This window comes from Coffea eugenioides, chromosome 11 (genome assembly GCF_003713205.1).
Source record: "Coffea eugenioides isolate CCC68of chromosome 11, Ceug_1.0, whole genome shotgun sequence".
Lineage (NCBI taxonomy): Eukaryota > Viridiplantae > Streptophyta > Magnoliopsida > Gentianales > Rubiaceae > Coffea > Coffea eugenioides.
In genome coordinates, this window is record NC_040045.1 from 44,544,162 (window position 1) to 44,568,887 (window position 24,726).

The window sequence follows — 24,726 nt, forward strand, 5'->3', positions numbered from 1 at the left end:
GGTGAAGATCAAGAAAGGAAAATTCATTGTAGTGGTACAAGGAAATGTTCCAAGACTAAAACATAAGCAGGGGGATAAATCATTTCGGGTTATATACACCATATTGCTTCCTACTCATCTTGTCGACAACGTCATAAAATTTTGTTAGATTCAGAGTCTAAGATTTTCCTAACTGGCTTGGGGATTGTTGGAAGCATCGCATCTGTGCCTCACCTCTCCTTTTTTCCCAGTCTTGACGCTAAACACGCTCACCTTTTCCATTGCATGAGCGAAGTCTCTGAAGAATGCGGTCTGATTTGCTGCGTAAAGATCCACAAAAGGTTTAGTTCTGGGGTCAGACGCCAAAGCTTGATCAGAAACCAACACTCCTAATCCTTTCTGCAGGTTGGAGTAGTACATGTTGTCAAACTTGCCTGGTGTCATAACATCATTGAAGGCTGACATTTCTTCGTCTTTCGTGTAGTTAGCACATAATTTCTGTAACTCTCTGGCGAATTTAGGATTCAAGGATGGATCAAACTGCGAAGACGTGCTGAAGTTGAAAATCCTATGGCTAAATTGTGAACAGTGGGAGAATCCGATTGTATGTGCACCAGATAGCGCCACCATGTCTTTTACATCGAGCCCTCTCGATGCAAAGATGTTAATGATTTCTGTTATTGACATGTTAGGCGTAGCAAGATGGCCTTTTACATCTATGGCATGGGAGGTGAAGCTATCTTTCCGCCCAAGGCGAACATCATAGAACGGACCTCCAACCATTGTGACTAAATCTCTTGTAGCTACAGCCAGAATATCAGCACAAGAAACAATGCCAGGACATCTGAGCTCGAGCGCAGTTTTGGCTCGCACAATGACGTCAAATCCATCACCGGGGAGGGATCGATTGTCATCTGCATCTCGTTCAGCGTTGTTTGAGCTAGTGGAGGAGATTAGAAGGGATGCATCACATCCTCCGACCATGCAATCATGGAAAAAGAGGCGGAGAGTGGCAGCAGCTGTAGTTGGAGCTGCTAGTTGCTTGTCGGTGATTATTTGCTGTACAACATCAAGGAACGCAGGGCATGTTTTGCTGTAATAATTTAGAGAAAGCTTAGATTGTGCTGTGGGAATTAAGGTTATGGATGAAACGAGAAACAGCGGAAGAAACAAGGGCAGTATCATGGCTTCTGTATTTGAAAATTTTGGAAGAAAGCCGTGAGCAGGCCCTTTTCAGAGGTAGCTATGTCGAATAAACAGAGAGTTATGTGAGATATGGTGCTTGAATTTAGTGATGTATGGGACTTGGTTAGCTTCTCATGCAACAAACTTTGCAAATTACAGGTCCAAAGATAATTCTGGCACCCGACTTTCCCTCGTTTCCTGTCAAATTTAAGCCATCATTTGTATGCAGAGATCTCCATTTGTCCATTGTTATTCAGTTTCTTGGCCATGCATCGTTAATATTGCACGGTTTCATACCTCAAATTAGCCTCCCAATAAAATAGTAGAAAGTTTTAATTTTATTGGTTATTACTGGAGGAGTCGTACGTTGATTATATTATGAATTATGATAGATAGAAAAGAATTGGCCGCCCTTAAAAGTCTGAAAGGGACCCAAAAAAGAAAATTGACCGCAACTGCCGATTGAGAGACAACTTGCCAACAATTTGTTACCCATATGCTTCATAGATGGAGATTCTTTACCGTCTCAGTCAATTAGATTTCATTTTACTGCTTCTCCTTGTCTTAATCCTCCTATGTATAATAATTTATATTTTTTTGCATTAAAACGTGCACCTATTAAGCAAGCATAATAAGATCTTTCTTTTCAAATAGAACAAATTATTCAAGTAGTTGCTGAGCTTTTCGAATGGTATAATTTTGGTCATTTAACTTTTATTTATTTCTTGAACTATTCAAAGTATAAGTTTAGTGGCTGCTCAGCTAATTATGACATGACAACTTCAAAGACTTTCGATTTCTTCAGTATTGATCCCATTGCACGCACCAAATTATGCACGTTTTTATTTCTCATACCTGCTGTCTCGCTGCCCTCCGTATTCCGTGCCCCACGGATAAAATGTTTCGTGATTTGTGAAGCCCAGGAGTCACAAGGATAATAAAATCAAACAAAAGCTTTTCACCAAGAAAGTGGAGATGGGTTATCTTATCTCTATCCGGATGGACAAAGAAATACTAATAGCACTAGGAAGTATTAGTAACTTCAAGAAAATGATAAATCTCCAAGCTTTACTTATCGTGTTAGTATTGATCAGTAGTTTATCTGCAGCCATACCACTCTGCTTGGGTTTTCAGCCTGCAACTTTTAGTGATAATTGTTGTTTGAATCCATTTTTAGCTGATAAAAATGCATCCCTGAAAGACTGTGTAATAGGGTTGGCCAATGAACCGGAGATGGTGGAGTGGATGAGGAAGATAAGGAGGGAAATTCACAAGAACCCGGAACTTGCTTATGAGGAATTAGCTACCAGTTCTCTGGTCAGGCGTGAGCTTGAGGAAATGGGAATCAAGTACCGGTGGCCGGTGGCGAAGACCGGCGTAGTAGCTGCTGTTGGAAGCGGCTCTCCACCATTTGTTGCTCTCAGGGCTGATATGGATGCTCTACCCATTCAGGTTAGTTATGCAATTGTAAAGGAGATTAGAAATTAATCCCTTGCCAAAACAAATAAAATTACTAACTAATTCTGATTGTGGATTTAACAAAATTGGCATTTTCCTGAGCTGCTGAGTATATGTATATCATGGTCAATTGTGATTTCGCTGCTCTAAACAATTCCAGGCAAAAATAGGAAATGGGAAAGAAGTCCTTGAAAACAGAAAAGGAAGAAAGGAAATATTTGTGTCAGGAGTTAATCATGACAATCTTTTAAACATTCCAGCAGAAGGAACCTTCAAATGACCACCAAAATGGTCATTTGAAGCAAGGTGACTACCCTCAAAAAAAAAAAAAAGCAAGGTGACTTCTTGATGGTATTTGTCAGTCGTACAGACCCAAATTCTTTGCTCATATTCTGGTTTCTGCTACTAGCGAGTCTTGGTAGTCATATCTTGATAGAGTCTCTGCTGTCCTCAATCATCCATGTTGCAGATAAGTTTCTTCCTTCCTTTCTTTTTTTTTTTTTTTTGTTTTCCCGTTGATTGTGAAATCTTGAGGAGTTGGTGCCACGTATAATTTTGCAAGTGGTGAAGTTTTAGTTTTGGTCATCGTGACTCAGCAATAAGCAAAAAGGGTTAGATTTATATGCAGAATAATGCATTGTAACTTTGTGAGTACCATCTAAAACTCGAATCTCGTATGTAATAGTAAGGTCGCAACTTAAACTGCAATTTGCTACCCGCATGTAGGAATTAGCAGATCTGGAACATAAGAGCCAAGTAGATGGTAAAATGCATGCTTGTGGACATGATGCACATACTTCAATGCTTCTTGGTGCTGCAAGGATACTAAAAGAACTCGAAAGCAGCTTACAGGTTTGCACATTCCACAATTTTAAATCAAGAGAAGAGGCAAGAAGCATCTTTGCACTTGTTTGCAATTTCACAAAATTTGATCATTGACACAGGGCACTGTTATTCTCATATTTCAACCGGCTGAGGAACGAGGTGAAGGAGCGAAGGACATGATAAAAGAAGGGGTACTAAAAGATGTCGATGCAATTTTTGGTGTGCACATCATCCACAAATTTCCCATTGGTGTTGCTGCGTCAAGGCCAGGACAGTTTCTGGCCGGCTGTGGGAGCTTTAAAGCAATAATAAAAGGAAAGGGTGGTCATGCTGCTGCACCCCAAGAATCGATCGATCCCATTTTGGCAGCTGCAACATCTATCATCAGCTTGCAGCATATCATATCAAGGGAGACTGATCCATTGGATTCACAGGTGACTTCAAGTTTCGACAATTTCTTTCAAGATTGACCTAGCAAAAAAAACTGTGTAGTTCAAAAAATCTGTTGTAATTTCCTGGGGTTTAGCTAAGCGAAGCTAGAAATTTCAGGTGGTTTCAGTATCAGTAGTCCAAGCAGGGACCTCTTACAACGTTATTCCAGAATCAGCTACTATAGCTGGCACTTACAGGGCATTTGGTTGGAAGGGCTTCCATGATCTAAGAGAGAGACTAGAAGAGGTAACTAACAGATGCTCTTCTAAAACACTGCTGAGGTTCAAGAACCTGAAGGAAGAAACTAACATCACGCTATTTTCCTGCAAATGCTAGGTTATAAAAGCGCAGGCAGCTGTACATAGGTGTTCGGTCAAGATTGACTTTGACGGGAAAGAGCATCCAACGTTACCTCCAACAGTAAATGATGAGAGAATCTACGAACATGCTCGACAAGTTTCAAATTTGATTGTTGGGGAGGAGAACACAAAAGTAGCAACTATCTTCACAGGGAGTGAAGATTTTGCATCATACTTGGAAAAGATACCCGGATCTTTCCTCCTGCTCGGAATAAGAAATGAGAAGATTGGAGCTATTTATCCTCCACATAGTCCATACTACACCATTGATGAGGACGTACTTCCCATTGGGGCAGCATTACATACTACATTTGCCTATTCATACCTTCGAAATTTGTCAATGTGCTCTAATTCATAGGGAGACAGAAATTTGAAGTTGGAATTCTTCATTGTTGCTTAGTACATACAGACGTTCAAACATGGATCATATAGTCACTTGACTTCTTGACGAAGTCCCTGATTGACTGTTTCTCCCTGGTGAAAAAAATGCAGGGAGTGTATGGTGTATAAGATTTATCTTCGGTCAAATGGTGAGTTGTTTAAGACTTTTCGTTATTCTCCTTTATATTAAGGTATAAGATTCCAACGCTATTTGTGCTTTTATACTTAGTTGTCTTATATTTATCTTTTGTTTATGCAAACAAAATAGATGTAATTATTTGCATAAGCAATTGTAAATCTAAAAGAGGTAAAGCAATTTTTTCACGTTCTTAACACTGAATGGATTGTATTAATTATCATTCATCGAATCGGAGATAGTAGAAAAAGATCAAATGATCATAGGGGTTGACCACAACGATTTGTTCTTTTTCCCTCGAGTTTTATGCAATTGACAAGATTAATCCTGATAATCGAATCTCATTCACTATTAATACAATCCTGATTATCGGGTTTTATGCAATTGACAAGATTAATCCTGATAATGGAATCTCATTCGTGACTGACCATGCTCTTCTGAGTCAGGTTATTCATTTTAACAGTTCCGCTAGTTAGGCTTTTAACATGATTATCTCCACTCCAGCAGAATTTTGGTTACCTATCTAATCAGATCCGGGCTTTGAACTGTTAGAATTGAAATAGTTTGGATAATATATATACGAGCTGATGCCCCAAAAAAGAAAAAAGAAAGAAAACGTCGAGGCAGGAAGTTTGCTTCTTGACGTGGTGGGATCTTCATCAATCATTCCCATTATAAGGAAAATGAGAAGAGGATCCGTGATGGTTACTATTGGCATATTTATAAGGCAGCTTACCACGTAGCAATTAGTCAGGCTTTAGGGAGAAATAATTGGTTAAAAATTCAAGAAAGTTTCTTATTATTTCTTTTATTTTTAGCAGGAAGGGGTGGGGGATTAAGAAGGGGATTAGAACCCAAGACCACAAAGTCAAGAAAAAAAATGTTTGCTAAGAACATAAGAAAACCAAAGAAATGAATCAAAGTTCTGCATTACCAGCATGTCGCAGTACTACAAGGATTACCACGTATCTCCATTCATTACAACCAAACCACTATTCAACGGTGAAAATGCAAAGACGGAAATGGAACACGGAAAGAAGTATAAAACCAAAAACCATCACAGACAAATTGTTTTCGAGTGGGATTGATCTCAAATCCTTTCCCTGAATATTACGGCCAATGAAACCACCAAATTGAAGACAACAAGCGCAGCTGATGGGAAAGAATTGAGTACACCTACAGACGGTGGAGAAGGTGGAGAAGCAGGAGCCATGTGCGCATGGTTATGGCCCTCGTGAGCTGCAACCGCTGCAGCAGCCACCAAAATAACAAGACAAGCAGCAAATGGTATCGTTGAGAACCTGAAAGCCATGTTTTAAATTGGATGTCGATGAAACTGTGAGAGCAATCTTTAGTTATTGCTTGCTCAATTTCGGGTGTAGAGATGATTGCAATCTCTACATGATCATATGGTAGCAGTAGTAGTACAAATGATCGTTAAGAACATTGCCGTACAACTTCCTGTACGGAAGCTGTGCAGATTGTACTGCATATGTATGTATGCATGTTCTTACAACCAATCCCTAGTTGACGTCAATTTTTATGCATGTAACAATCAACTGGATGATGGATCCTCATTCTTTTTGTGAAAAGAAAAGGTCAACAATCATTTTACTAATGCAAGTATCATTGTTATGTCTGCTTAAGCTTAGGCTGTGGCTCAGATTCAACCCCCTTCATTTGAACAAATGTTATGGCTCAAATGGGGCTAGGTTATATAATAAATTCAATGATATTCGGGTGGAGGTGACTTAGTATTCAGATAAGACTAGACTATGGCTCATTGGACCAGTTAACACGCTCATTTTCTATCAGAATATGTTAAGCTTGGAGATGTACGTGCATTAACAAACTAATCACAGTATTGCCTAGATATAGTAGTTCCATATGTCAACCTCATGAAAAAGTAGACCTAGCCTTATTTGTCCCTTGATGAGCTTGCTAAGTTTTTTTTTCCGTCAAAATGTCAGTTGAGTTTGATCATTATTGATTAGAAGTTAGAACAACCACGATGAGAAGAGAAGAATGATTGACTCGGTACAATACAATGCCATGATTGCATTAGCTGAGGCCTAAGTGGGATTCTACTCTTTAAAGCATCAAGCAGGAAAAGTAAGAGTGGGCTTGAATTTGTAATTGTAAACAACTGCAATTTCCCGTACCCATTTCCCCTTTTTCTTGACGTAATTCAAAAAAAAAAAAAGAAGGAAAAAAAGACATAAGATATCCTTTTTAAGTTCCATGCCTTGGGTAATATCTTTCAACTACCTTTTTTCTTTTTAAAAAAGGATTAACTATTGTGCGCTCTGTTTTTTTTTTTTTTTTCTTTCTAAACTTAGTTTTGTGTAAAGTGCCAAATTTTCTCTATTGATTTGCAAACATTCCACAAAATTTTTGCCAAATTTCAATTAGATGGTTCTTTTTACTATTATCTCTTTAACTTACAATCATATCTCACAGCGAACACTTCAAGCATATGTACTAGTAAATGTATCAAACTAATGAATTTTTGATGAAATAGCATTTGCTACTGTTGTATTTCATATTAAGTAACAAAATTGTTTGTTAAAAAAAAAAACTACTAAGTACCACAAAAAATATACAACAATGAAGAACTAGGATGAAGACAAAAAGTGACTAAAGAGTTGAGATTACTGATAAAAACAAGAAAAGAAAAGAAAAGAATAGAGCATGAGTAACAAAACCTTAATTATGGGCCATGGTAAAGCTAAACTTCCATTAAATCTTTTCCAAGTGGCCGTCCTCCCAAATTGTACCTCCAAAAGCCCAGTTGTGATCCAATAAGCAAAAGGCCGAATCCATCCCAAAATCAATTTTATAGACAATTTTATATATCACTCTCTCGTTGTCAGTCATCACCGTTCTGTACTCTTCTGCTACTCTATCCCCTTCTCTGCAGCACTTCCTCCCCGCCCCCCCCGCCACCCCCTCCACCCCCTTCCGACCAAAAAAAGAAAAGCCTGTCGGCTTTCTATGCAAATGGGCTCATCTACAGCGCTATCTTTACACTCTCCTGCGAAGGTAATCTCAAGACCCTTTCCCCTGCCAAAAAAAAAAAAAACAGAATTAAGTACATACTAGTGCAAAACTGCTTAAAAATTCAATTGTTCCCATTGTTTTCTGGAAGTTCCAGATTAATTTATGGCAGCATAAGTGGAATCAAACGCTACAAGATGGCCAAGCATTAAGTAGCTCATCGCGCTATTGTGCTGCGCGGGGTGCCCAGTTATTTCCATTTGCTCCACTCAATAGAAGAAGTACAAGAAAAATATCCTTGACCGTTAGAGCAGCTTCCGGCGGTGTTTCCCGGCGGTCGGCGAGCTCTCGAAGAGTTTACAGAGAATCCCAAGGTCAAGCTCCGGCTCTTCCTGCGCCGGTTATGCAAATCGCTTCTTTTATTCTTCCAGCTGGTGCATTCATTGTTGGCACTTTCGGTATGGCTATTTCTTTCTTTCTTCATTATTTTTTTTGGCTTATTGCTTTGTTAATCTTTATTTTATGGTCTTTAATTGGAGTGGGCTTGGTTTGGTTTAATTTCTATGCATGAAGATAATGTGAATTGATGGAGAATGTGGTTGTCTTGATTGAATAGCTAATTAAAGGTTCAGTTGTTAAGATAATATTATGCTTTAAATTTATTTTAGCATATTTTTAGGGTACTGAACACTGATGCGTCTTTCACTCTATGCTGTTATATGCATTTTGCACTACAGCTCCTGTTTGATACACCTGGGACATTGTTTATCTTCCAAACAGCAGATCGTGATAAGTTGTTACCACTATCAATGGCCAGAGTGTGTCCTTTTAAAAAAAAATTCTCCAATTGTTAATAGTTTCTTAATACTCTTGTTGGGTGCTTATATGAGTCAGCTTTATAGCGTTACTCTTGCAAGTATGAAACTTCGGGCTGCATAAATGTGATCTGGGAAGGTAGGAACTAGGAACTACCTGAAATAGCAGCTCATATGTGCCCAACGAGTTTGGTCAATAATGTGATTGACCTCGGTATACACATCTTGCTAGAGTTATTTGTGCAACTTTTGAATATTGAGGAATTATAATAAATGAAGAACAGTGATTGGTTTTATTCTAAATAGAAACATGTCTATTTGAAAGTGCTCTTTGGCTGTTGTACTTCAAGTTTTCATTTCCTGTAATCCTTTTGCAGTTTCAAGCCAAAGAAATTCGATTTTGATCATATTTTGTAGGAATGGTCTATTGAGTACTGAATTTTCTGTAAGAATGTGCTTCAGCAAGTAAAATTAACCTATGTGATAGTGAAAGTAGGTTTCATTGTAATAACTATTTTGCTTCTTTGCTCTAGGGTTTACTTCATTTCGTTGTGTATATTGATACTTGCAATAACATGTCATTTTCTTGATTTTTTCTTCCATTTTGTCTTTTCTTGACTCATCCTTTAAAGTGTAAAACCTGCATTTTCCCCCTTTTTTGGTGGGTAAGATTGGTGTCAACAGGCGATTGTTTGGCAATTTGATCTCACCAATCTGTAGATCCTATGTCAATTTTCTTAGATCGCTTCCCTAAACAATTATTCATCTAAAAAATAAAAAATATTCTCAAGGGGTCTACTAATTTGTTTTTTCAGCTGACAGTTCTATGGAAATTGGTGGAGAAAGTCCTTGTGCCAAAACGAAAAAATTCTCTGTCAGAAGAAAACAGATCTTCTCAAGGAGTGAAATGGTCCTTTGCTCCTGGGACCAATCTATTATCTGCTTTTGGTGCGAAGGTTGAAATAGAATCCAAGCAGAGGCTAAATGAGTTTGCCAAAGAACTTCGGTTATTCAGAACAGTTGACATGTCAGGTAATGTGGAGTAATTGCCTTATCTAGCTTCAATGAGTTTTCATACTGCTGCTTGTATATTGCATTGCCTTGAACTCCATATCTATTATTACATATATACATGGATATTGAAATTTGTTTTATCACACTAGTGAGGAACTGTATTTTCACAATTACTTTCCTTTGTTCTTGATGTTCTGCCTTGCTGATTATCCAAATTGGCGCCCTAGTACTCTTTTCACAAGTATTTGAGTAAATTATGTTGTCCACATTGTACATCCTAACTTGTGTTAGCTTGCTGGGTTAACTAAATCTTTCATCTTATTCGGCAAAATACATCATCTTTTGATATTAGCAAACTGTTTTTTTTTTTTTTTCACAGAATTTTTGGTTTGACTTACAATAAGGTTTTGGCAGGCCGTAACTTTGGTAATGATGGACTTTACTTTTTAGCTGAGGGCTTGGCATACAACCAGGTATAAGGACTGACAGTGGCTACGTATGCATGTGCTTATTTGGTAGCAATAGAAAACAGAACACCATAAGCAGGAGTAATATGTCCATTGAAAACTGAAAGATCCAACCATGTTGTCAAATTATGTAAGTAGTCCTGGATTATGTAGCAATGATCCCTTGATTTGTGCTTCTGTTCCTCAGACTGCTGAGGAAGTCAGCTTTGCTGCTAATGGAATAACTGCTGATGGAATAAAGGCTTTTGATGGTGTTTTGCAATCCAATGTTGCCCTAAAAACTCTGGATCTTTCGGGGAATCCCATAGGTGATGAAGGAGCTAAGGTAACAATGCTTTTTAAAAGTTCTATTTAGTGAATGTTGTCCTTGAATTTGCATTTTAACTTTGAGATCTTCTTTGATGAGATATGGTTATTCAAGCTGTTATCCAGATGTTCATTGGTTGCGCATGACAGCTAAGATTCTCATTTGTCTACTTTGACACTTTGAGATCCATGCTTTAACTGTTTAAGATCACGTTGCTTCTGAAATTCTTGTGTTTCTCTTTTTTGTGGTTTAATACCTGGAGAAACTGTTGTTAGGTGGGGCACACAAGCTGGCCAATATGTTTTTCTTATATGTCTATTAAGGGGGCTGCATATGCTGCTGTTGCACAATTCTCCTGTAGACTTTATGTCTATATTATGTTGCATGGACACAAATGCAATGCTTATACAGGCTGGGACCTGAACATTGGATGCATGTGTACTATTTGAATTATTATAATTCATAGAAGAGTCCTGATGAAGTTTGTCTTCAATTTTTTTTCTGTTTTCTTTTTCTGGTAATAGAATCTAGTTCATCCAGAAAGTGGCCACTGAGAATTGAGTTAATGTCTTCTTGTTAAGTGAAGTTAGTTATAAGTCTTAGTATGTATGAATGATGCTGTTAGTAACTGCTCAGACAAAATTTTTTAACCAAAGCTGCTGCTAGACATTGGTGACCTTCTTTCCCAGAATTTTTGGGGTGATATAATGTTTAAACATTCTTCTTTGCAGTACTTACGTGATGTTCTGTTGGAAAATTCCAGTATTCAAAAGCTTCAGTTGAACAGCACTGGATTGGCTGATGAGGTTGGCTTCCTTTAACTTCAATGTGGCATGAGATTTCTGCACATATTTTAATACAAATATAAGCTAAAAAACTTCATTGAAAATAATTTGCTTACATGAGATCACCTTCATTGCAGGGAGCAAAGGCTATTGCTGAGTTGTTGAAGAAAAATTCAGCTTTGCGTATTCTTGAACTCAACAACAATCTCATTGATTACTCGGTATGGTTTTAATGTCATTTCCACTGTCAATGCTATATAGATTAATCTTTATCTTTACTAAACTTCTTCTTCTGTTGTTTATTTGGAAATGGAGGTAGGGATTTTCAGGCATTGCTGAAGCACTTCTTGAGAATAAAAGCATACAGGTCTTGTATCTCAAGTAAGTAGATCTCATAGGAGATATCTCCCTTTCCTTGTAGCGTTGGTTATACATGCTCCCTTACACATAAGAATGAAGAAGAGTTTTCTCAAACTATATATCAGGCCAAATGGTTTTTAATTAATTGCTCCTGAAAATTCGGTTTACTGCTTTTAGCACGTTGCATGTGCTTTTGGATTTGTAATACTTGTCTTATTGTCTTTGTTATTATTCAAGTGGAAATTATGGTGGTCCTTTGGGTGCTGCTGCTCTTGCTAAAGGTTTAGAGGGGAACAAGTCATTGAGGGTAAACTTCTACTTCATCTTTCTGACCCCTTTTTCCCATTCCCAGACCAAAAGACCGTGTGAAATTTTACTGTCCTTTTCATCTAAAATTCCAACAAATGCGAAGATGACAAACCATTTTTGTTTCTGTTGGTTATTTGGCTTCAATAATCGTTCACATACCCGAATTCCTGTTAATTGACCATATGGCTAGCAACTTGATACATCTGCAGATGGAACTATTGTGCATGAATGACCATAAAAGGGTAGTGGCCCATGAACAGCTACATGGAATCTGCAATGCTTGGAAATTTATGAATGATAGTGATAAATCTAAGATATGTTTGATATGAAAAAATAAGTGTAGATATTGGAAATATCTAAATTATTTTCCTCAACTGAATTAATCTGTTCGTCTTGTGTTTAAACATAGATGAATCAGTTTCAGGTAGAACGGTGATGCTTTTTGGTTTATAATCTGTGTTCATTATGCTTTGTTTGTCAGACATAGTTTACTAGTATTATTGTTTGCTGGATTAGTCTTGCAAAGCATCTTAAATTTTCTTCAATTTTCCATTGCCCAACTTTATATTGCTTATTTATGTAGTGAAACAAAAAGAAATCTATATTAGTGTCCGCTAATGTGTCTCTTAGACTATGGTGTCTGCACCTCTGCTTATAACTTGGGTTTCATGGGACACAGCTGTAAAGTCTTTAACAATGAATTACTACTCAGTTTCAATCTCAAAGGTTAAGCCAAACCTTGTTAGTTGCTATGTTGAAGTGAATATACGATGACATAGCAACAGTTTTTTTTGTATCCTTATATTCTAACATCCTGTTTCCGTTTAACTGAGGTTGCATTGCTCTTGAAATGCCTAGGACCTTTTTTTACATGGGAACTCTATTGGAGATGAAGGTATTCGTGCTCTGATAATCGGCTTATCTATACATAAAGGTTCTTACTGTAACCTATTATTTTTCAGTCTATCATAAAATGTCAGTGCTACAATATTCAACACTAACAGTACTTTACAGGGAAAGTGACCTCTTTAGACATTGGGAACAATTCAATCAGTGCAAGAGGAGCATTTCATGTGGCTGAGTACGTAAAAAAAAGCAAAAGCTTACGTTGGATAAATATCTACATGAATGATATTGGAGATGAGGTAAAGGATAGTTCACTTACTTGAATGGATAAAGTGTTCATTTTTTTTTGGGAGGGACTTTTGGGGGGGAAAATGGAGATGATGATAAGGTTAAATGAGGGAAAACTTGAATGTTTATGTTTATAAGACTTCGGAGTTTTTGCTTGCTTTGTTAAGGCAATTTATGTTGGTGCTTCTATCTTAAGTCACATGTCATAACTAAAATATCTAATGTTGTTTCTCTTCTAGTTCTTTGCATTCTGCAAAAGGAATGAAATAATTTGTTGTAACCAAAAAAAAGAAAGCATGTAGCTACCTTGAATCTCAAGTGTTTGTAGAAATGTACCAAGCTATATTTGAGAAGCAGAAAATTAATGGATTTTCACTCCATTTTCCCATTTCTCCTTTCTTAATTTTATATCAACATATATGTCTTGAAAGATGTTTTTAAATGTTGCTTTTCAATAATATTAATTAAGAGGTTAGCTGATTGGAACGCAAATTGATCAAAACTAATAGTACTTTTTCGTCACTAATTGTTAGGGAGCTGAGAAAATAGCAGAGGCTTTGAGGCAGAACCGTTCAGTGACCGACATAGATTTGGTACTTTTATCATTTTTTGTGATGTAATTGTTTCAGAAGACTAGCATATTTTGAAAAGCTATACAACTAGCTGTTAGAATGGTCACGATCCTGAGGGACTTTCACAGGGGGGAAATGACATCCATGCCAAGGGAGTCGCTGCCATAGCACAAGTTTTCAAGGACAATGCTGTCCTTACTTCAGTTAGTTGCTACCTCCCTTGTTTTTCCATTGTTTTGGAATTTAGAATGTTGCTTAGCAAGTCAGATCTGTCTCTTTCTTTCACACACACAGTTGGAGATTGGTTATAACCCCATTGGTCCTGATGGAGTGAAGGCATTGGCTGAGGTTCTCAAGTTTCATGGAAATATAAAAAACCTTATGCTTGGTTGGTGTCAGGTAACCTGAGAAATTTTGACTGCTTTGGCCCTTGTAAAGGAGCTCTTTGATGATGTATTAGTTTCTTGCAGATTGGAGCCAAAGGTGCTGAGTTCATTGCTGATATGCTGAAGTACAACGGTACCATATCAACTCTAGACCTGCGAGGCAATGGACTTAGAGATGAGGTTATTTGCTTCAGAATAATGATATATTTTTCTGTTGCAGTTCGTTAGTATGCTCATCTAAAAATGTGATGCTGAAGATCTCTTATTTTCTTGAATTTGTATTTCTTAGGGTGCCATATGCCTAGCTCGTAGCTTGAAGGTTGTAAATGAAGCTCTAACAACGCTAAATTTGGGATTCAATGAAATCAGAGTACGGCATTATTTTTGCATTAGATTTTCAGACAGTGTAAATTGTTGCCTTGCATCATTTCTGACATCATTTTTGTGCACAGGATGAAGGAGCTTTTGCTATTGGTCAGGCACTCAAGGCCAATGAAGATGTTAGGCTGACTTCATTAAATTTTGCCAGCAACTTCCTCACCAAATTGGGACAGGTAAAATTTGCACGGTTCTCTGCCTCGTGATGGTTTCTCCTTTTCCACTTTTAATGCATACTTAAAAGGGTATAATTATATATCGCTGCAGACTGCACTAACAGATGCTAGAGATCATGTCTTTGAGATGAATGAAAAGGAAGTCTCTATTTTCTTTTAGATGGCATCACATTACAGGGCAAGTATAGAATGCTGTTTGAACTGGAAAACATGGGGGAGCCATCCGAGTTGGCAGATGATTTTGCCAGCCCTGTACGAGTAGATGACCGCATCCGCTTCTCCCCTTCCTCTGTGGACTTCATCTGAGACATTCATGTAACTGAGGGAACATGGGAAATTTTGGTACAGAACGCAGCAACTTCGTTCATGCTGGTTTTTCTCCCCTAATTTTTTTTAGTGTTTCTTGCATCACAAAGCTTAGTTTTGTTGGATGTACATTGAAAAGAATAGTTTGAAAAGTAAATTTTCCGATACTTTGTTGTCATGCTAGTCCTTTGATGGGCAATGATTTCCACTCTAGTCTCTTAACTGCCACTTCTCACCATAAGAATACTCAAAAGGCCAACAAAATATATAGGGTCAAAATTATGTTCAAATTTTACATAACCAGAGCAATGCTGTGGCTGGAGATAATTTGGCTTGCGATGTACTTGCAGTCTTGATCCTCGGCCAGAGTCCCAGACCTTGTTAGTTTTGTGCAGCTACCAGGGTTAGGAAAGGAAACTACCCGGATGAGCGGGGGTGCCTTTTGGAGTCATAGAGATATTTGGGAATTTGTTTTACTAATGTGGAATAATACTGTCCAATTTTTCAAGAAAGTCAAAGCGTATACAAGAAAATTTGGTGGAATATTTTTATGTTTTCATACATGGATTCTTATTTATTTATTTATTTATTGTGGGACGTGCATGTCTTCTTAATTAATATGTCCAGACCACAAGGAAAGAAAAAAAAAAAAAAAGAATTTTTTCCCACGTGCTCTGATTGAGTGATTTCTTTTCCAAGAAAGATCAATGTCTCCAAATGCTTCTTCCTGAAAAAGCAGAAAGAAAAAGAATGTCATCCAAGTCTGACGAAGACGATACTGTTGTGTAAGATAAAACAATTGCCCCCCCAAAAAAAATTACGTTGGTCGTACCGAACCGGCGCTGCATGAGTTCACATGTATTTCTCAACCTAAATTCTTCACTTCGGAAGCCGCGAGAAGAGGGAGAGAAGGGAAATAAATAATGCATGAATTTGCTAGGAAAGAGGGTCTGCAACTTTGCTATTTATATGGCTGTGTAATATCTTTTTTGGTTCATTTTTGCTTTTTTTTTTTCCTTTTTCTTTCTGTCAGTTTGTTATGGTATACTCGTCAAGCTTTTTTTTTTTTTTTTTTTTTCCCCCCCCTGGAAAGGGGGGGTAAGGAATATTCACTAATTTGGCGTCGTAGGCCGGCCATGCCTGATGCGAGCAGGAGTCTCGTTTATAATTACATTACCATGAAATCAACTACAGTAATTGGTTTATTTCTTACTGAGGTTGTTTGCCAGTATGAAAATATGGTAGGAGAACATTTTATAATATCCTCGTGAGCAACTACACAAGATCGATAATCCCTGTTTAAAAAACTTTAAATTAGATTTAGCTAGGAAGTGACCAGAAGTATGGTATTTTAAATGGGGAAGAAAATCCAACAGCTATTGCCAATATTGCATGTCTAGGTCGTAGGTTCCAGAAGATTTGAACATCAATCATCTCGCAGATGGCAATGCAAACTTCTGAAATAGTAACACTTGAAACTCATCTCGTCATTTTATGCTTTTCGTTGCTTCACTTTCAGATGTGAAAGTTTACTCGCGCCTCATCATGTACAGGTTACAAAATAGTTTACTTAATAATTAAGTATCAAGCCGTACGTACAGTTTATTTATTGTCTTTCAAATCATTTACGTACTTTATTGTAAAGGAAAAAAAAAAAAAAAGAATGTCCAAGTACTCACTCAATATTTCATAGTAGGTGGGCTAACAATCAAAACAATTGTAATTATCAGAATTTTTAAGTGTATAGCCATAAAGACAAACAGTTCGTATTTTTTTTTTCCAATATATAATATGTAGCTAATAATTTCCTCAGTCAGTACAGTACGTACGTGATTGAAATTCGTAGCTAGTACAGTATTAATAATAATTCCAGCACTTCATTTTCAAACGAGTTCATGAATTATCAATCCAATCGTTGTCTCCCAAAATTATTATAATATTGTTTAAATATCAACTGGCTTAGGTCCTTCGCATGCTAAATGAACGGTACTACAGAAGGTTATCGTACCATTTCCATTTGTAGCGTGCGTATGATGCTTAATTTCTACTGAAAGTTAGTTAAGAAAAACTTGAATCCGTTCCGATGGCAGAACGGAAATGTATTAACTGTACAGTAAACAAACGAAAAAGAGACGCACAGTAAACAAAAATGGAAACCGTAGAAGACTGAACAAAGGCATTCCAAATTAAATACCCATATACTACTACTTTTTATTTCATTTATTCCCATAACCAAGTAAAAATATGGATTGTTCTTTTTTTTTTAAAAAAAAAAAGGAGCAAAGATCTAGATTGAATCAACTCAGCATCATGACATATGACATGCATAACACATATTCCATACCCAATCGCCTAGCTAAGTAACCCAATATATTTCTCCTAGTTCGCACGTACCAGCTCCTGAGCAGTGATATTACTAGACATGATCAGCTCCTGACTAGGATATCTTCACAACAACAGCTAGTACGCCGTAGCATAGAGTAATAGCACTAGCTAGAGGCAAAGTAGTAGTAAAAGATTACCAAATATTGTAGACTTCGCAGTTGAGAGACATAGCGTAATCAGCAAGACGTCGAGGAGGTGCAGGATCATTATTATGGAGCCTCCAGTCGATACCAACCTTGAAGAGATGACGAGGAGGTTGGGGCCAGTTGCCAAGGAGGCTCAGCGTCTGGACGGCGTCAACGTCTCGCGTAGTCCTACAAAGGATTGCCAGCCTGGGATTCTGCACCAGCGGGGACTTCATAACCCAATTATGCAGATTGCGACGCTGACGTCCCGAGACTTTCATGAGCGTAGGCATTCACGATCAAGTCCCCTTCAAACAGAGCTAAAATATCACCAACTCGACCTTGTTGTGAAACATCCAAATCGCCCTTGTTCGCCCACCACTGCAGCACCTAAATCACATCGCTCGCCAGATTGTTGTGGGCTGCAAGAGCCCTCAGCTGCTGGAATCCACTTCTGTAAAGTAACAAGCTCTCTCTGAGGTATGGATCCAGCGGTGGCCACACCGCATCTGCCATATTTCTCAACCTAATTTCTTCACACAGAAATCCACCACCCGCTAATGCTCTTGCTCGCTGTAGACTACCATATAGGTAAACTAACTAAACTCTACAGGCTACAGCAGAAGAAGAGAGAGAGAAGAGGGAGATAAAAAAAAAAAATGCATTGCATTTGCATGCTCCGTTGGAGACATGCAGGATTTGTATTCATGCAGGAAGCTGTGTAATTCTTGTCCTTTTTCGCTTTTTGTCTTTTTCCGCTCTGATAGTTAGTTTTGGTAACAGAATTTTAGATATGTGGGGCCATAAGGAGTCCCGGTTATATATTGATACGTACTACTAAACATCATCTAGAAACTTCTTTTTTTAAAAAAAATAAAAAATAAAAAAATTGTTAATTGACCTGAGAAAGCTAAGCACAGACAAATAAACACTAGAACATATTTATATAAAATTGAACACACCATGAAAGAAAACAAATCTTTTTTTTTTCCGACAGAAAAGAAAACGATCTCGAAGATAGAATATCTAGTCAAATTGGCATCAACATAGAGAGGTAGAAAGGTTGACGGAAGAGTCTGCAAAGTGAAAATTTTGTTGCGGCTCCCAACAAAAGCGCCTTTTCTCCTGATGTCATAAGAATGATGAATGGATCGGATAGTTTCAGATGGTACGACTATCTTTCTATTCCTGGCATAACAGACAAATACATGCTTTACGCCTTGAGCAATAAGTTTCTATCCTTTTGTATTTACGTACTTTGACTCTCCTCTCCTGCAAATAATTTGGCCATGATCAGTAAATAGTCTTTCATATTCTAGAAAATAGAAAGAAAAATGACTTTTGATTGAAAAAAGCGCGTGATTTTAGAAAACCATTTGGATTGAATCTTAGGTGTAGTAATTGGCTTGGTTCAGTTAAATGAATCTCACAATAGATATTATATACGTCTCACACTTTTGATTATGTTGTCATCTTTTGTAGACAAACATCTCATGTCAATTTTTTCATTTCTTAAATTCCATTAGTTACTAACAGGGTAAAAAAAAATTACAATAGATTTAAAAAATAAAAAGTAACAGAAAAATGAAATTTTGTTGAATTTTCTGCGGTACATTTTATTTTTTAAAAAATTATGTATTATTTTTAAAATGTGTAGGTTTTGCACCCTACAAATATACAATTTGTGTTGGTTCACATTACGTGTCGCGTGTAATTATTTGGCACCCAGCTTACCAAATTGTAGTGCTTAATGAAAGTGGAGAAGAAACTTCTTGATGGCGTCTACAGCCTACACTACGAGAAATTGCGTGCTGAAAAACTACCCTCCTTAAAATTATTCTTTGGCTAGTCGAAATTTGATCCCACCTCAATATATAACATGTACACAAATGGGGTATAATATAATTAAAAGAAGATTCATCAAGATTCGAAAAAAAAGAAAGAAAGAGAGAAAGAAAATGGAAATGCAGCCATTAACACCAAAGCAAACGAGCAGCATTGGAAGACAAAGTGGAAAACATAAAGATGGAACAAAACCAGTCCCAAATACACCCCCCCCCCCCCCCCTTCTCTCTCGTTCCTTTCTTCCCAAAAATAAACTAAAGATCTAGCTTTCCATTTATGGTTTTTCTATAATACGAGCTAGCTAGATAGCAGCAACTAGAAAGCAATAGTAAAGGGTTGAACTTCTAAGTTGAGAGTTATGGCGTAATTAGCAAGATATTGAGGAGGTATAGGATTAAAGGCACTGCATTCGACAGCCACCTTAACAACCTGATCTTCAGGCCAGATGCCTATGCGGGTCAGAGTATGGACGGCTTCAACGTCTCGGGGAGTCCGACAATGTATTGAAGTCGGGGGATTCTGCACCAAATAGGAATAGGAGTTGATGATCAAATTACGCAGAATGTCACCCTGAGCTTGCAAGCCTTGACGGAGATTTTCTTCCATGGTGGAACCCAGGTTCAATTCCTGTTGATTAACAGCTAAGGCGTTCTCATACGCATCTCGGTTTGGATGATCGGAAGGGTGGTTGTTCAACCACGATTGCAGCAGCCCAATCACTTTTCTCGTCCGAGTGTTGAAGCTTTCAAAATCCCTCTGGTGATACCCTCCAATTCTGTGAAGTAACAAACTCTCTCTTAGAAGTGGCTGCAGCGGCGGTGCCATGCCTTCAATATCTTCCATATTTCTCAGCATTTCTTCACTTCACGCAGAAATCTACAATCTACAGTCCGCAGCAGAAGAGGGAGATAAAATGCGTGCCCTGCTTACTCAGCTGCTTCTTGCATAGGCCAGAGAAAGAGAGAGAGAGAGAGATGTATATATCTACATATATATATATATATATATATTGTCCTTTCTGGCTTTTTGTCTTTTTGGGGCCGTTAGTCAGTTATGGTGGAATGAATCTCGATAATTGATGTTGGTTTAATAGATACGGATACTCGCTTTCACGGTTAAGTTGTTAAATAGTAGCTAGTAAAAATCTATACCCTCCTCTAAATCCTGATTACATTTAAATTTCATCTGCAACCTCCGTCTCCGTATGTAACAATTAAGCTACCATGAAATTAATTGGTTTATTTCTTATTAAGATTGGATGTACCAAAGCATGCTCCTCTACACACCTAATATGTCCATTTATATTCATATAGGAGAAACTTCGTGCTGAAAAACTAACATTTGGTTGGTGTAAACGTGCATGATCCCCGCTTCATATGTATCAAATTTAAAAAAAGATTCATCAAGGTAATTAATACTACCATTTTAAGTTTCATAATTAGTATAAGGCGAATTATGTAAGAAAAAGGTTGGAAAAAGAAAAGAAAAGAAATACTTGAAAGAAAGTAAAGAAGTTGAATTTATTAATACGGCAGAATGAAGAGCTTAAACACGTACTAAAAAAGCAAACGAACCAACAATACCGCTAAAACGAAATGGAAAACATAAAGATCGCCTAATGATTGAATCAACTCAGCATCATGATGATATATGATGCGCAGAATATTCCATAGACGATCGCCTAATTAACCCAACATTTCTCTTAGTTCGTACGTACCAGCTCCTGATCAGCAGTAATATTAATAGACATGATCAGTACGCAGTAGCTAGCAGCAGACTAGAAATCCATCGTTAGAACTTCTAAGTTGAGAGTTCGAGCGTGACGACTGAGATCTTCGAAAGGTACAGGAGGATGAGGACGATAGCGATTCCCCAACCTGAGAGCAACCCTGAAAACACAACCATCGGGCCAGGCTACTATGCCGCTCCTCAGAGTATGGATGGCATCAATGTCTTCGACAGTCTCACAGCGAAAGGAAAACGGAAAATTCTGCCATAAATCGGATGAGTTCACGACCCAGTTATGCAAATCGTAACGCAGAACGTTCACGTTTTTGCGGATCATCTCGTGATCGTTGCAAACCTGGGTGAAGCTCTGCTGCAGAGAAGCTAAAGCATTCTGAATTTCAACTCGGTCTGGATGATCCAAAGGGTTGTTGTTCAACCACAACTGTAGGCTCTCGATCTCTTCTCTTGTCTGATTACGCCGGATTTCCAAATTCCTCAGATTATTTTCTCCATTCCTCAAAGCTATTAAAGCGTTCGTGATTCGCGGTTCCAGTCGATCGATGCACTGCGCCGCCATATTAATTAATTTCTCAGCCTAAATTCTTCACTTCACCGGGAAATCTATTGCCCGCCTGCTATGTGCTTCATACTACTGCAGGCAGTCTACAGCAGAAGAAGAGGAAGGAGAGGAGAGGGAGATATATAAAAGCACGCAAATGCCACTTGCTTAATAGCCTTGATTGAGTACGTCTTTTTGTCCTTTTTCGTTTTTGTCCTTTTCCTCCAGGGTCGTTACTAGTTAGTTATGGAATTAGGTTACAATATCAAATTGGCAGATACATAGCAATTTTATGAAAATAATAACGTGATTTTAGAAAACCAATTAAATTGAGTCTTAGATATAGTCCTTGGCTTCACTTAAATCTTGATCATCTTTAGTTTGCACAAATTTTACATCTTGCAATTGTAGTAGTAAAAAAAATCCTAGCAAATTTCATGATGATGTACTATTTTACTTTGCCCAAAAAAAAAAGAAAGAAAGATGTAATACTTTGCTAGTAAAAACATGAGCGACTTCGCAAATGTAGATATAAGTTGCTGTGGAGGTTTGAACTTTAACACAAAAGATGCCGTGTCAAGTTATTATCATCATTAATTTCACAAAGTAAAGAAGATTTGCCAATACGACGGCAGAAATTGAGATATTAAGACTAAAGCAACAAAATGGTTGTACAATAAAAAAATAAAAAAAAAAAAGGAATTGCGACACTTGAACTAACAGTGGCAAATGCTGATTGACCAGCTTCCACACTTCTCTGTACATCACTAGCAGTCTTTTGATGATGGGAATTCAAAGTAGGTATCTCTGCTGCATGCAATTGATAGCAAAAAACAAGAAAGACGGCCTCATCTACATCTGTATATGTGTGTGCATGTTTGTCTTTTCTGCTTTTGTACTTTGCTGCAACCCTTTTCACTTTCTTTTTGTCATGTGTTTCTCCGAAATCCTAATTACAATATGACATGCATTCTAAAAATGTTTTTTGAAAAAAAAAAAAAAATTGTACCAGAGACCATGTCAGGATGTTGTTGAATCATAAGTCCATTTTTGTTGATTCACAGTAAATATCCTCTCCAATTAATTGGCAGGCAGCTTAATGCTTAGTGAAAGAAGCGAAAAATGCTGTACAGTAGGAGAAATTTCATGCTGAAAATTACATTGGGCTAGTCTAAGTGTGATCCCCACTTCATACATATATACGCATACAGAGAAAGTAGAATAATATAGAAACTTAGAAAAAAGAAAAGAAATACTAGTAAGTAAAGAAGTTGAATTCATTGCTATGGCAGAATGAAGACCTTAACATGCATGTACCAAACCAAACAAGCGAACAATTCCCCTAAAGCGAAATGGAAAAAATAAAGAACGAAAAAAAACAGCTCACCGGTTAAAAAAAAAAAAAAAAATCTACGCACCATTTTTTTTTCTCCTTTTCTTCCCAAAACTAACTAAGGATCTAGATTAAACTAACACAGCATCATGCATGATATATAATATGCTTAAAATTCCATATACTCAATCGCCTAATATTTCTCTAGTTCGTACGTAACGGTACCAGTACCAGCTCCTGAGCAGTAATAATGGAAATGAGCGAGTAATGTGCTGCTGGAACTAGAAATCAAAAGTTTAAGGCAGGGTTACAATTTCGAAGTTGAGACGATGAGCGTGATCAAGGAGGTCGTCAAAGGTCACAGGAGGAGGAGGAGGATGGAGACCGGACCTGCTGATACCAATCCTGAAAACACAACCCCCCGGCCAGACAACAATGCGGTTCATCAGAGTGTGGACGGCATCAATCTCCTGGATAGTCTCACAGCGAAAGCAATACGGGAAATTCTGCCGTAAATTGGATGTGTGGTTAACCCAATGATACAAATTATAACGCCGAAGTTGCACGTCTTGATGGAGCGTTTGGATATCGATGGAATTGTAGTTCAAGTTATTTCGCAGCGAAGACAAATTATTCAGAACTTGATCTCGTAGAGGATGATCCCAAGGTTTGTTGCTCAACCACAGCTCTCGTCTCCGAATGTCTTGTATGATCTCATCACACGCGATTTCGGCCTCGCTCAGCTGATTCTCTCCATTCCTCAGAGCTAACAAATCGATTCTGTCTTCTGGATGCAGTCGATAGATGTACTCCGCCATATTCCCAAAAGTTACATTTCTTCACTTCACAGAGAAATCTACTGCATGCTAATGCTATATACTGATACTAACAGAGTCTAAACGAAGGAGATGAATGATAATGCTTGCATGCCTTTGCTAGTAGTCTAGTACAGAGAGAGAGAGAGAGCTAGTTGCTGTTTTACTGTGTTGTATAGGTATACCCGAGTATTTATTTATTTTTGGGTTTTGCAGTTCTTTTTTTCGCTTCTGTCTTTTTTGGTTCTGTTAGTTAGTTATGCTGCATGGTCTAACAGTAGGGAGCAGTAGAATAAAAATACAGAATTTGTTTGGATTGTATTTTTGTCAATTTTTTATAGAAAAATTATTGTAATAATTTGATATATGTGAAATAAAAAAATAATTAAAAAATATGTCAAAACGTAATATTCAAACGCGCATATTCTTTAAAAATTTGCATTCCAAACGCGCATATTCTGTAGATTTGTAGTTCGGAGGTTGTAGGTGGGGCCCACGTGGAGTCTCGATTGTTTATTTCATTTCATGTTTGGTTGTATATTAACACACTACATTCTTTCTTTTACGCGCGCTCCTAATAAAAGCTGATTCAAATTATTTTGTGGAGCCTCAGAGCGTAGCAGCTGAGTTACCATATGAATTTGGTTTTTTTTTTTTTTTAGCTTGAGATGTATTTCGTCTATGAAAATATAGTAGTAGGAGAACGCATTTTATGAATGAGATCCTCCTGAGTCATCATGAGCAACTGCACAATATATCTTCATATATGAGCAACAATCTTTTTTTTTTTTTTTTTGAAAATTTTAAATTGAGTTTGGAAAGGAGTGCAGACCACAAATATTGTGAAATTATTTAAGTGGTGCAAAAAAATCCAAAAGTTATTGCATTGTATTTTTATTTTTTTTGGATCCCAACTTCGTATCTGTTAAAATTAAGAAGATTCGTCAAGGTAATCAATGCCATTTTAGTTTTCGCAATTATAAGGAAAATATCATATAAGAGAGAGGCTGGAAAAAGAAAAGAAATAGGAATTCATTACTACGGTGGAATGAAGATCTCAACGCAATACGTACCAAAGCAAACAAAATAACAACATCCCTGAAACGAAATGGAAAACATAAAAGATTGAGCAAAAAACAGTCCAAAAATATCCATCTACCCCCGAAACTAAGTAA

The 24,726-nt window shown here is 37.4% G+C and overlaps 3 protein-coding genes across 4 annotated transcripts; 2 read left to right on the plus strand and 1 right to left on the minus strand.

Annotated features, from left to right (window-relative positions):
* Nucleotides 1–168: 168 nt before the first annotated feature.
* LOC113752683 (peroxidase 31) lies at nt 169–1,164 on the minus strand. Its single transcript, XM_027296766.1, has one exon. It carries the CDS (start codon nt 1,162–1,164, stop codon nt 169–171), a length of 996 nt encoding a protein of 331 aa, XP_027152567.1.
* Nucleotides 1,165–2,045: 881 nt separating this feature from the next.
* LOC113753287 (IAA-amino acid hydrolase ILR1-like 2) lies at nt 2,046–4,841 on the plus strand. The gene is made up of 5 exons (XM_027297401.1): nt 2,046–2,616; nt 3,349–3,474; nt 3,567–3,881; nt 3,997–4,125; nt 4,216–4,841. Exons 1-5 carry the CDS (start codon nt 2,140–2,142, stop codon nt 4,594–4,596), a joined length of 1,428 nt encoding a protein of 475 aa, XP_027153202.1. The 5' UTR covers nt 2,046–2,139; the 3' UTR covers nt 4,597–4,841.
* A 2,862-nt stretch (nt 4,842–7,703) lies between these two features.
* Nucleotides 7,704–14,939, plus strand: LOC113754500 (NLR family CARD domain-containing protein 3). Of its 2 annotated transcripts, none has more exons than XM_027298945.1 (18): nt 7,704–7,797; nt 7,904–8,210; nt 9,390–9,599; nt 9,996–10,054; nt 10,236–10,373; nt 11,087–11,161; nt 11,278–11,361; nt 11,460–11,521; nt 11,738–11,807; nt 12,668–12,743; nt 12,824–12,954; nt 13,477–13,536; nt 13,644–13,718; nt 13,810–13,914; nt 13,986–14,081; nt 14,191–14,271; nt 14,354–14,455; nt 14,547–14,939. In XM_027298945.1, exons 1-18 carry the CDS (start codon nt 7,750–7,752, stop codon nt 14,613–14,615), a joined length of 1,848 nt encoding a protein of 615 aa, XP_027154746.1. In that variant the 5' UTR covers nt 7,704–7,749; the 3' UTR covers nt 14,616–14,939. The 2 variants fall into 2 exon arrangements, with proteins under 2 accessions (XP_027154746.1, XP_027154747.1); XM_027298946.1 differs by having other exon boundaries at nt 7,910–8,210.
* The last annotated feature ends 9,787 nt before the right edge of the window (nt 14,940–24,726 follow it).

Coding starts and splice junctions, on each gene's coding strand:
- LOC113753287 (XM_027297401.1), top strand. CDS start 2,140: ATGGGTTATCTTATCTCTATCCGGATGGACAAAGAAATACTAATAGCA. Junction 3,882..3,996: donor CTGATCCATTGGATTCACAG/GTGACTTCAAGT, acceptor TAGAAATTTCAG/GTGGTTTCAGTATCAGTAGT. Junction 4,126..4,215: donor TAAGAGAGAGACTAGAAGAG/GTAACTAACAGA, acceptor TGCAAATGCTAG/GTTATAAAAGCGCAGGCAGC.
- LOC113752683 (XM_027296766.1), bottom strand. CDS start 1,164: ATGATACTGCCCTTGTTTCTTCCGCTGTTTCTCGTTTCATCCATAACC.
- LOC113754500 (XM_027298945.1), top strand. CDS start 7,750: ATGCAAATGGGCTCATCTACAGCGCTATCTTTACACTCTCCTGCGAAG. Junction 7,798..7,903: donor CTTTACACTCTCCTGCGAAG/GTAATCTCAAGA, acceptor GTTTTCTGGAAG/TTCCAGATTAATTTATGGCA. Junction 12,955..13,476: donor TGAATGATATTGGAGATGAG/GTAAAGGATAGT, acceptor ACTAATTGTTAG/GGAGCTGAGAAAATAGCAGA.